We start from the raw sequence: 13063 nt of genomic DNA on the forward strand, positions 1-13063 counted from the left end.
AAAAATTTAGGTAAAATATTGAAGGAACTGTAGAACTTCACGTAGGATTCTTTTTTTTTTCAAATTTAACATTTAAGAACTATATAATTCAAAATATGAATGATATGGAACCAAATTGTTCTTTGGAATGATTTACTTTACACACATTCTTTAATGATAATTTTAGAAGTATAAGATCTAAGAGGTCAGAAAAAATATCCCATCTTCAAAGAATTTCTTAATGAATAACAATTAAAACAAAATGAATTTGGTGTCAAAATGATTTATTTTCAAACATAATCTATATTTCCGTCCATTTTGCACAAGCCTTCTCTCAGACTACTGATTAATACAGACGAAAGCCAGAAAATGAATTGGCAGAGTACTTATATTTGTATGTGTATGCGGATTTCCATTTCGGGGAGGTTTGGACCCAAACCTTGTTTCCTCGTCTTAGGTGCAAGATTGCCATATTGCTCCCCATGTTGTAAGCTGAGGATAGCCTTCCAGACACAGACTCAACTACTAATCTTCCATTTTTCACCAACCAAAGAGCGTCTCCTTTGCCTCGTTGTGGCATGGATGTGAAGTAGAAGACGTACACTCCAGTTGAAGGGGCACGGAAAATGCCACGTCTGTACCCTCTGCCTAAGTTGTATGTCACACGAGAGTATCTTATGATCTGCTTAGCAAGATGTATTTTCTGATCGCCTAAATATGCAGTGAAGGCCACCTTTCTCGGTCCTGTAATATACCTTGAACACTTTAAAAAACGGGGAATTTTTAAAAGTTTTGTGGTCTGTAGGTCTATACCTTTGTGTATAATTTGATTGTAAAGAGTACTAGGTACAAAAATGCATTTTTACTTAAAAGCCAAACTTATGATTATGACAATATATTTTTTGAAGAAAAATGTAAATGACAGAGAAGAAAAAGTCTAAATCTATCTTACATTTAACCAAACTAAAATACAAACATGACCAGGGAAACGTTAACAGAAATTAAGTCCTATATTAATAGAATTTAAAAACGATTTCATAGAAATAAAAACGTGATCGTTCACAACCTTTCACAAAGATTAACCTGAAAGTTGTCTTGTGTAGCCATTGGTGCTCTTTTGATAATAAATATCTTTGTTTACCAACACCGTGTAATGCAAGGTACCTTGATATGTTAGAATTTTAACTTAAACTTTACTGAGAACTTAGTTCTTTATAAGCATACTTCAACAATTTTTTCAATTAAGGATATCCGTATCTTAGCCAGGCACAATAACTCTTGAAATTATCCTTTAATTGAATAAGTCTCAAAATGAATCATTATTTATCTAATGATCTGTAATGTCTTATGATATCATTTTTTTACTTTTTTAACACTATGTATTTATAAAAATCGAAGTAAATAGAAGAACTAAAAATCTCATATAGGTATTAAAAATGCAAATTTCTAAAATGCAATGCTTATTACGGATGCCTGGAAACCTATTTTTTTCTTCTAGCTGAAATATACTTATCCATCAATTTTTAGTTAGCAAATGCATACTTAACTTTTCGGAAAATATATTTGAGATTTGATAATTTAATACTTGATATCGTTATAACTTAAATTAACGGAACTCTTTCGTAGGTGTCAATTTGCTGGGGTAATCACTCTCTATCATCGGCTTATACATTCACCTCTGTCGTTGGCTCGTGTATATCACAGTTATAAGCACGAGAAATAGTGCGTTTGTTTCAATTAATTACATGTATAATCAAATTCCTCTACTTATGTTTGTACTTGAATGTAGATATTAATATTTACAAATGCCTGTACTTATGTTTGTACATGAATGTAGATATTAATATTTACAAATGCCTGTACTTATGTTTGTACTTGAATGTAGATATTAATATTTACAAATGCCTCTACTTATGTTTGTACTTGAATGAAGATATTAATATTTACAAATGCCTCTACTTATGTTATTACTTGAATGTAGATATTTACTATGTAGATCTAGAACTATAAATTTAATTTGAAATAATCCTTGGAGCATCATGTTTGTTTGTTTTTTGTTTGTTTTTTTTTTTTTACTTTATATCAAAAATCTTGACGCTTACCCATTGCAGAAGGGTCTAATAGGGACGAACGACAACTCTACAAGGGAGAATAGGTGGTATTGTGCTCGTGAATACAAACATGTAGGAGACTGGTTTCAGGATGGTGTATTTTATGTATTGTGTGTTTTCTGTGTCTTAATACACTCATTAAAATAAAAATCAAAAATCGCTGAAATTAGCTTTTTTATTATTTTTTTTTTAATCATATTTCTGTATATAAAAAGACACGTGTATTTTTATATAAGAAAAAGAATTCTTTTGACTGCTAGGACATATTAGTCAAATTGAAGGATCCCCATTTTGTGTGGATTCAGAGGCCTCTAAGAGTTAGGGTGGGACCATAAATAATATGAATCACAATTTTTCATGAAAATATAAAAATATCTCTTTTTTAAAGAAATCTTCTTAAGAACAGAAGTGATAAAGTTACTCGACTACTCAATTGGGCATTGTGGCTCAGGGACCTTTTCTGGTGAGAAGAAAATAAATGATCTGCCCTTGATCGTCTTAAAAATAAATAATCTGCCCTTGACTAGCATGAAAATAAATATTCTGACTCTAAAAATATTTGCTAGCCCATCCCCCATCCCCTGTCAGAATCAAATGGTCGTCCTCTTACTGTACTCGTGAATTTTTGTATGAACTATAGACAACATACAGTTACAATCTAAAATTTTGTCATTGATATTCATTTTTATTCTTATCATAGCTGCAGAACTGTATCTCTCTGCTTGAGAAAATTTGGACAGATAAAGCAGAGAGCTACAGATCCAAACGTTGTAAAAAAAAAAAAAAAAAAAAAACTTCGATTTTTTTTTTTTTTTTTTTTTTTTTTTTTTTTTTAATTTATTTTTTATTTTTTTTTTTTTTTGTCGCTCGCTTTGGGCATTATTTCTTGTATTTTATGCTTTTCCCTGCTTTAAATATCCAATAATTATACATATCCATATATTTTACACCTATTCCTCATACTTTATTTACTTTTCAACGCTTCCTAACGGCCGTATGTGGTTTTGGAGTATCAGTTAAAAAAAAATACATTCCGACGTCCATGTTCGTCTTATCCTGAAATAACACGCCCGAGTTTTATTTAACTCATTTCTTTTTTACATACATAATGTCTTCTTTATAGACACTATACATGATATTTGAGCCTCCTAATTTTTTTTTATTTACATTTTGTCGGCAAGTGTATATTCTTTGAAAGACTTTTTTTCGCACGACCCGGCGCCAACATGGACGTTGGAATGGGATTTTTAAAACCGAAATTCCAAAACCATAAAAGGATGTTTGGGACATTTGAAAGATAAATAAAGTATGAAGAATAGAAGTAAAATATATGGTTAATTATTGGATGCCATTCTTAAAGCAGGGAAAAGCATAAAATACAAGAAGAAATACCTGAAGTGAGCGATAAAAGAGCGGCATGCATAAATTGAAGGTTTTTACAACGCTTGGATCTGTAGCTCTCTGCTTTACCTGTCCGAATTTTCTCAAGCAGAGACCTACAGTTCTGCAGCTATACTTATCAATGATGTTTTGCTTTAACAACCTTTCCTACTCCACCATCTCCTTTTAAGATGAGGCGTTGCCCGGGTCTCAGGATTCTTAAAATTTTCTTCTCGGGTCAATGGATTCTTTTCGTCATCCTCTATTGTCGGGGTCTCAGGTTTCTTAAAATTTTCTTCATCCTGTATGATAATGAAGACGAAACATTAAAGAAAAGAAACATACATCTTAAAACATGTATCAGATATCTTACCAACTACAAAACAATATTCGGATTTTTCTTCATTCTGACTTCGATACTACGCAACATTTGTTACGAAGGCGGTCGTTCAGAATATCTATTTAATATCTTTCTTTCTTTAAGTTACCGATAGAGCTGTCTCCAAAGCTGCGAACACAACCAAACTGATCAGACACAGGTTAGAAACTCTAGCAAACATTTTGTTGGATACCTGGAACAAAAATGTTACACAACGCATATCAGTCAATTTATAAAGTGGGAATGCTAAAGATTCCCTAAAGTTTCTTTGCAATGGAAACTAATATATATATATATATATATATATATATATATATATATATATATATATATATATATATATATATATATATATATATATATATATACAGTTGAACTTAAGTATCTCGAACACTGATATCTCGAATACCATGGATATATTGAAGTGAACTGGAAGTCTCAACCCCTTATTCCTTAAGTATTTTACCCTGGATATCTCGAAGTTTTCTACTGGCCCTTTTAAGTTCGAGATAACGAGGTTTGAATATTAATTATATATATATATATATATATATATATATATATATATATATATATATATATATATATATATATATATATATATATATATATATATATATATATATATATATATATATATATATATATATATATATATATATATATGAACTTTCGAGGGAAAATGAAAAACGAGACTTTGCTTTCGTGTAACATACATGTATACCGACTAATTCATTCAACAAGAAAGGGTAAAAATACATCTCTGTTTACATTAAAAAAAAAATATCAGTATGATAAATGGATGATATCGAAAAGTATTCTCGGCTTTAAGAAAAAAAATATAAACACTTTAAAATAAATGGAATATAACAATATGAATTTCATAGTGATGAAAAAAACATTCATTATGGTGAAGTTAATACCGTGATTTACAAGAGTATAAAATTTGACGCTTATATAGACGATGGATGTAGATTTACTACAAGTGGTAGCGGATTCGGAACATCTAATTTTAATTAGATTGATAACTATACTGCTGAAAAAAATCGTCAGCTACGCCAGTGCACATGTAAAATAATTTACAAATTATATGCTATATATATTTTCTTTTCAACATAGGTAAACAATATTTCAGCATACATGTATGTTATAAAAGGAACGCTGTCAAGATATTGCAAAAGGGGGGGGGGGCATAAAGAAGGAAATGCTCTATATGTAAGTTTAAAACTCTGTAAGCTTAAAATGAAATTAAACATAATATGGTCTATTGGATCAGATTTAGTGAGAATTTCTCTAACAAGAATAAGAAGCAGCGAAAGGTTCATAGTTGATAAATGCTACTCATCACTACTCACAACCAAAATCTACAAAAATATCAAGTAAAAATAAAGAAATAGTGGAATAATATTATAGTTACAGTGCAGGAAACTAATTTTGTTACAGCATCAATGCTGATTTGAATGCTTCCTTTGCTTGCTGATTTGAATGCTTCCTTTGCTTGCTGAATTAATGCTAGTAATCCTTATCCTGATGCTGTTTTATAATTAGGTCAATGCTACCGGAAGTAGCATCATGCTACCGGAAGTAGATAATGAATTTCAGCATTGCCGTTTAAAGCAATAAAAGTGCCTTTTACAATTATTTGATCATAATATCTCACTATGTATCAATAATGTGAATACTTTAACCAATATTCTTTCTTTCTTTTTTAATTTTTTACTGAATTAAAACTCATTGATTTTCTGATGGTAGTAGGATAATGCTGATTTTATGTAGGTCAATGCTGGTTTTATCCTTTCCTTGCTGATGCTGATCCTGGTAATGCTGTTTTTTAAATGCTGATGCTGATGCTAGCTCGATCCTGATGCTACTAATGCTTATGCTGATGTTGGTTTATGTAACAAAATTAGTTCTCTGCACTGTACCAGTTCCTTGTCAGCATTCAGAATATGATGTGAATAAACAGAGACCACTATTTTATTTCATTTATTTTCTTCTGACACATGTTGTTTTAGCATCAATAGTTACCTTAGCATTCCTTGTGCCGTCTTTTGTTCTTAATTGACAAATATATTTCATTTCAGTTCATTATTATAATGCAAATTATTTCGTTTTGCTTGCCGATTAATTTGATAGTTGCGATAATATTTTTATTGCTTTATTTTGTAAAAATACCAACCTGTTGCTCGTGTAGATGATAGGGACGTGTCCATGTGAATAAGACTCTGTGGGTGTTGAATGATATGTTTCGATACAACCTGTGTCATGTTTGTTAAACTTGAAGCAATAAAAACAGCATGTTACTTTTTTAATATAAAGGATACTCTTCATAAAGTAATACTGATGTTATAATTTTGTCGAGTACAACCTGCTCTTCTATCAAATAAACCAGTCACGGTAGCCTAGTGGTAGGGCGCTCGCCTCGTGATCGGGAGATCCGGGTTCGATTCTCGTTCGCCTCGCCGCGTCAAACCTAAGACGAAAACACAGGTAGGATGAGACCTTAAAAACCGAGGCCCTGAGTCACTGTAGGCGTTGGCACGATAAAGAAACCTCACTGCTCAATGGCTCTGAGTGCCAAGTAAAGGTCTAAATTTGTAGCCCTTCACAGGTATGACGTCTTTACATGAATGAAAAATTCTCGAAGGGGACGAAACACAACATACAATCAATCAATCAACCCAAAGGACATCAAGCAATGATGTCATATATTTATACAATAACCATCTTTTGGATTTAAATTGTGCACATTTGTACAATTTCTTTGTCATTTTGAATTATAATCTTTCTTTAATATAAAAACGGGGGGTAGAATTTTAAATTTTACTTCCTATTATTCAAAGATAAAAAGCAAGTATTCCGGATGAAGAAATGATCAGGAAGCGTCGAGGACAATATTTACCTTTCAGGATCAGTAATTTCAATAAGAAATAGGATAAAAACCCTCCCAAAAGAAGTACTTTTTTCTGACATTTTTGAATAATTTTTTTTCCTGAAACACATGAACAAAATTAATATTTTCCAAGTGAGGAAGAGCTATATAATTTGCGCTGAAATTATGATGCATTATGTATACCTAAGACTTTTACCTAGGATTAGGAAAGTGAAACATTTTACACTGAATTCCTGTAGATAAAACATGGGGACATTAAAAAATACAAAAATCATAGTTAAGACCTTTACATTTATACGAACAGATATGGCCATTCAGACCCATCTAGGATCGAATTTTATGTCAGGGCTGTTTCAAAAGGTCATACATGAGTCAGATATTATACATTTATTGCATGATAGTGAGGGAAATATGAAGATTTATTCAGCCAAGAAATATTATATTCCCCGAGGGCTTCGACCGAGGGGAATATATTTCTTGGCTGAATAAATCTTTATATTTCCCCACATTCATGCAATGAATTGTTTATTATACCCAAACAAGCAAAAACTTTGAAATAAACATAAACTTTCAAATTCGGCACCGCCCTCAAATTCACTTTCATTTTTGACGTAAAGTTACTGAAACCCTTTGACACATCACTAATCATCAATTTTGTGACGTAAGCCAGGCTATTATGACGTCTACTACTCTCGGGAGTTTTCTTTCAACGAACGATAACTATTGCGGGAAAATGCACTAGGTATCCGAAGAGGGGGAATATGATGAAAAGCATGCCGACGACCGTGAAATATGAAAGTTTTATGGCCAGATCACGTGATAATCTAGAACCAATCAGATAACGCGTTGTGTAGAATAATTATAATGAGGTATAATAATAAGGACAGATGATACAAAAAAAAAAAAAATGGATGCCTGGATTGATAAATATTTTTGGACCTATTCTGGTTGTAAATGATGCAAATAATAAATTTCTAAAACGTTAAGAAATTTAAACTTTGTCTGATGTTTAAATTTCTACCTTTATTAATCTATACAGCTTTCTGTCACTTTATATCTCGGTATTGTGAAACTTTGAAAATTAAAAGCTATATGCTGTTGAATGTATTCATATTACTTATATAAACATGACTTAAGTTGTTATTTTCAAGATTTTTGATAAAAGTTTGTTTGTATCATCTGTGCTTGAGCAGTATAAGTCCACTGCGTACAATCCCTGGTCCAGGGGCGCTTGAACCCTTTCTTCAGACTCTTAAAATATGCTGAATAATATATATTATTTACAGTTTGAAAGAAGACGCTGATTAAAGGGCTTGATTTTTGCTATTTGCTGAACGACAATTTGTTCAAGAGTCTTGGTATTCAGTTTCTTAAAATTGACCGTCACGGTAGCGCAGTCGGTAAAGCGGTCGCTCCGTGATAGGAAGGTCGTGTGTTTGAATCATGGCCGCGACTGACTTAAGTCAAAAAAAAATACGTTGCAACTATTCCTTCGCAAAGCGCTCGGCAATTTGAAGTGAAAATAGCGGGTCCTTCGGATGAAACCTTAAAAACCGAGGCCCCGTGTCAAGGTAGGCGTTGGCACGATATAGAACCCTCACTGCTCAATGGCCCTGAGTACCGAGTAAAGGTCTAAATTTGAAGTCCTTCATCGGTCTATGGTGACGTCTCTATATGAGTGAAAAATTCTCGAAGGGGACGGAAAACAACATACAATCAATCAATCAATCTTTAAAATTGTATTTGGTCACACGATCAGAAGTCTGTGGGAATGGTTGAAGGAAAAAATGGTTGACTGAGACTAGTGATCTTGTTTTTTTTAGACGGTGGATTTAATTTCATAGAGAGGCTAGCTTGCACTTCATATATGAAATAATTTGAATATCAGTTTTCCTCTGAATACCCGTGAATAAAAGGGCTATATTTTCTGAAAAAGTCTGCTATTGCAAAGACCACGTGCATTTTAACATGTTATTTTGTAGAGAGAATATCTCTTGCTTAAAAAAACTTTTAAGTCAACCAGTTTTTTGTCAACTTCATAACTATGCATTGCATAGTGTGACTCTCAGCCTATAACAATTAGGAACATTAACACAGTATTGACCAGTGTTAAACTGGTTTTAGAATCTACAAACAAAAGTTTGTCTTTGGTGAAACCTTAAGATATTTCAAATTTTAAAGAGAAAATAATGTTTGTAAAGACATTTGAGGATAACTTCAATTATAATTAGAGTGTTTGTATGAATAACTTTTGGTCGATCCTTATGCTCAACTTTTGAATGTTCAATAGAAAAAATGAGATTGATTATCTGGCAATCTTTCAGAATGATGCAGCATGCTTATCATTTGATTCCAATAAAACTATAGTTATTAAGAATAGATGTGCATTATACACTGGAAAATGACATACTTATTCAGTTAAAAGTGATTGCATAGAGATCATCGAGATTTCTAGTACTGAAAATTGACGGTGCATATATATCGTGCATGGACTTTCAAAAATTCGATTTTGTCACAAAGATAGTTCGCACAATAATCGATGACAGTATTGACAAAATTGGCAATGCAAAACTTTGACAATAAGCTTCATGTGGTGAAGGGTTACTAGTAAGCACTCCTAACTGAAAGCTTAAGAGTGCCTAGAAATTATCAACCTTGAAGAAGGAAACGCCTATATCCATGAACAAATCATCAATAGTAACTCATGGAACGAACATCTTCGAATCATATTTGCATTTTTCTATATTCTGGCTAAAGCGAATTTGTTAGCCTTGAACCTCGCTAAAAGCTTCTGTTGAGTATTTAGGTCATAAAATAGTTTTTCAACGTCTACTATGGCGCAAGCGAAAGCTATCGCATAGTCCCTGAGTCTTACAAAAAATAACATTTTTGGACAAGGTTGGGTTTTAAAGAAAATTTCTGTCCGTTTTCCTCAGCGTTTGGTTCACTTGCCAGTCTTTTTTAAAAGGGGTGGGTTAATTTTAAATGGACAAAAGACTGTAATGAATCAGGACGAGGAAGCAGTCTTAAACTTTAGTCAAAATTTCAGTCATTCATAAAATGAATATTGATTATAAATTAATACTTGAAAATTAAAATGAACTAAATAAAAGAGAAAGAATTTTCAATAACATTTTAAATTTTGTCTGTTTTCTATAATAAACATTTCTGACATGTGCTCCATGATCCCGGGGCCAGTTCAGCCCCAGATGTTGCTAATTAATCCAAGTTTACCGTTGATGCTAGTGATGTAGGAATCGGGGTTGCTTTGTTTTAGATCAGGTGAAAACTTTGATGGAGTTATTATTTTCAAAGAAACTTACAAATGTCAGGCAAAGCGCGTTTATATACATGAATTATCCCAAACTATCGTTGCTGTCCCTGGCATACCCAACAAAGTAGCTAAAACAGTGATTCCTTATACATGAATTCACATTTATATGTGAAAGAAAAGTGTAAGTATAAATAATGAATGTAGGATAGATTAACCATGTTAATTTCCATAGTCCCCAACAACAGATGTCAGACACAAAGACAGCTGCGAGAGATTGACATGCCTATAAGGCACTTGACCTTTCTCTTGACGAAATTTACATTCAGTTGTAATTATCTAACTTTCAAAGAAAACAGTTGGAAGTGTACATATTTGAATAATACTGTTTATCCAATTGTATAAAGACTTATAAAATCTAGTTTGTTGTTACAGTGTTGATGGTGTAATTAAGCAAAGACAGTATCACAGATGCCTTGTCAGGAGTATCACGAATAATCTATATTTTGCTGTATTTCTTTTTACTTTGATTTGACGATATATATATATATATATATAAAGATGTCACTAACATATTGTCAGTTCTTGTCCCTGGTACGTATGACTACCCCCATCTTTCTCACATTGAAAACCTTTACTTATTATCACTTGATTCTTGCTTCCTGCTTTTGGGAAAATCTGCAGAAGTGATTATTATTATTTAACAGTTTTGCTGATTTTTAAAAATTGAAAAGCTTGGGTTCTTTTCCACTTTAATAAACAAGTTTTATAGTAATGTGTTGCTTTGCACGTGTAGCAATTTACATATTAAAATAAATAAAAAAAAAAAAAAGAGTTAGCTGCATACTTGAATCTAGAAGCAATATTTGTCTTTTTAAAAGAAGGAATGCCTGATGTAAATCTTATCTCCGCCCCATATTGTAAACTGAAGGAACTTCTCTATTAGTATGCCACTGTTATCATCAACCAAAGAGCGTCTCTTTTGCATCGTCGCTGCTTCTATGAAGGACTTAGACCGCTGTTACTTGTGCGCAGAACATATATATTAATACAAATAATTTTAAACTAATTGTAATCTTTCCTCCATCAATAGTTTCAGAGCTCCATATTTCATTGCTATGTGACTTTATCTATTGATACATGTAATGATACACTTTCAGATCTTGGAAGGCAATTTATTTAAATTTGAATTCATTCCATTCAGGGTCCTAATGCTTTAAGTAAATGATTTTGCTTGAAGGACATTGCTGGCAGAAGCAATGCATTTCATACTGAGTTTAGGGACAGGATATAGTGTACATAATATGTCTCTTATAATTGGATATACGGTTTCATGGGGCGTGGAAATCGAGGACGCTCTGCGCCCTCGATTTCCACGCCCTATGAAATTGTATATCCAATCATACGAGACATCTATAATGTAAGCAACTTGTCACATATCTGTTGATCCTACAATTGCAATATCAGACCACTATCCTATCTGTTTTACGAGAAAAATTACATGATAAAGGATGTGAATAAGTATAAACACACAGAGATAACATATAGAGGCTTCATGCAGTTTAACGAAATGAATTTTCTCTCAGACTTGAACGAGGTAAATTTTCAATCCTTAGAGTTATTTTCTAATTCAAATGACGCATTAACAAATTTTTGTTTTTTTAAATGCTGTATTAGACAGTAAAAACAAAAAAGTGAAGTTTGACGCAAGACTTAAATTGTTAACACTAGAAATCCTTGACGCACAGCACACGCGTAATAAACTTCATAAAAAATAAAGACTTTGTAAACTACAGAATATGGCGAAACAAGGTCACATCTCTTATTGAAAAGTAAAAATAAATTATTAAATCAACTATAGAACAAAACAAAAATCCACGGCAGATGTGGAACGCATCAACTAAATTAACCTCTGAACAACAAAATTATATTCCAGCCGCACTGGCACAAAATAATAATATCACAGAGGGTACACAAGAAATTGTAGAGACGTTTAATTCTCATTTCTCAAATGTTTCTGCTAAACTCCTTAAAGATGTATGTAAAGAGGAGTGTGACTTTCAATGTCTTTTGAGTTTTCTACAGTCTAAATTAGGCACAGACAAGTTTGGTATCCCGCTTATAAATCATGATGAAGTGTTTTGTTTTGTTTTTACTTAGTATGTTAGATGTTAGTAAATCATCAGGTGTAGATACCATCGGCCCACGTCTATTAAAACTTACTTCAAGAATAATACATAAACCTGTGACACATATAATAAATACTAGCATTGGTATTTTTCCTGAGAGTTTTAAACTTGCACAATTAAAGTTACTCCAGTTTTTAAAAAGGGTGACAAATTAGATCCGAATAATTTTATACCCATTTCTATATTTTACAAGCATTATCAAAAATTATAGAAAAACATGTAGCAAAATATAGAGTGTTCCCAGAAATTATTGAGATTTTTTTCGTGTAATGTTTTTTTCCAAATATTTTAAATTAAAATATTTATAGTTTGAAATCAATTTTTAATAAAATGACAATTCTTGCTACTTTCTGATTTTATATGCAGTTTTCATGCATAATTCACTGTTTTCTTTGTATACTTTGGTCGATTGCTGAGGTTCAAAATGAGTGTTTTTGAAAAAAGAAAAGCCCATGTAGATGTTTATTATCAAAGAATTGCAAAACCAGCGATACTTCTTTAACACTGAGTATTCCAGTCTACTTTTGATCAACGTGGGACAAAATATTGAAAATGGAAAGGAATTCGGCAGAGAAAGAGCTGGTAGGGCTAGGAATGAAACCCCATTTTCTACATTAATGCTGTTCTTACTGAGCACATATCCAACCCCTGTTTGATCTGTGAATATTAGTTTACTAGGCCTATAATCTCTTTTCCTTAACTGAATTCCCCTCCTTTTTTTATATTTTGTATCACACAATACGAAATAGATAGTGTGTCAGAAATATAACCAGATTTAACAATCCCTTGCTTATACATTACTTAAATAGGTTTTGTTTTTTCAAAAGCAATGATTCTGAACATCAGCAGACCACAGGAAGT

General features: G+C 32.1%; 1 protein-coding gene across 1 annotated transcript; it reads right to left on the minus strand.

Moving 5' to 3' along the window:
* Window positions 1-246: 246 nt before the first annotated feature.
* On the minus strand, window positions 247-5784 carry LOC133193658 (otolin-1-A-like). Its single transcript, XM_061329614.1, has 4 exons — window positions 5775-5784; window positions 3959-4042; window positions 3634-3772; window positions 247-723 (listed from the first exon to the last, which is right to left on the minus strand). The coding sequence occupies exons 2-4, from the start codon at window positions 4028-4030 to the stop codon at window positions 326-328; spliced, it is 609 nt and encodes a 202-aa protein (XP_061185598.1). The 5' UTR covers window positions 4031-4042; window positions 5775-5784; the 3' UTR covers window positions 247-325.
* Between the last annotated feature and the right edge of the window lie 7279 nt (window positions 5785-13063).

This window comes from Saccostrea echinata, unplaced genomic scaffold (genome assembly GCF_033153115.1).
Source record: "Saccostrea echinata isolate AGI-Se365-2 ecotype Australia unplaced genomic scaffold, CSIRO_AGI_Sech_v1 ptg000028l, whole genome shotgun sequence".
NCBI classification, from domain to species: domain Eukaryota; kingdom Metazoa; phylum Mollusca; class Bivalvia; order Ostreida; family Ostreidae; genus Saccostrea; species Saccostrea echinata.

What these genes read in the sequence shown, in the direction of transcription:
- LOC133193658 (XM_061329614.1), bottom strand. Translation starts at nt 4,030, where the DNA reads ATGTTTGCTAGAGTTTCTAACCTGTGTCTGATCAGTTTGGTTGTGTTC. An exon ending in CTTTGGAGACAGCTCTATCG is followed by an intron (nt 3,773 to 3,958) that starts GTAACTTAAAGA and finishes ATTATCATACAG; the next exon opens with GATGAAGAAAATTTTAAGAA. An exon ending in GAGATGGTGGAGTAGGAAAG is followed by an intron (nt 724 to 3,633) that starts GTTGTTAAAGCA and finishes GGTATATTACAG; the next exon opens with GACCGAGAAAGGTGGCCTTC.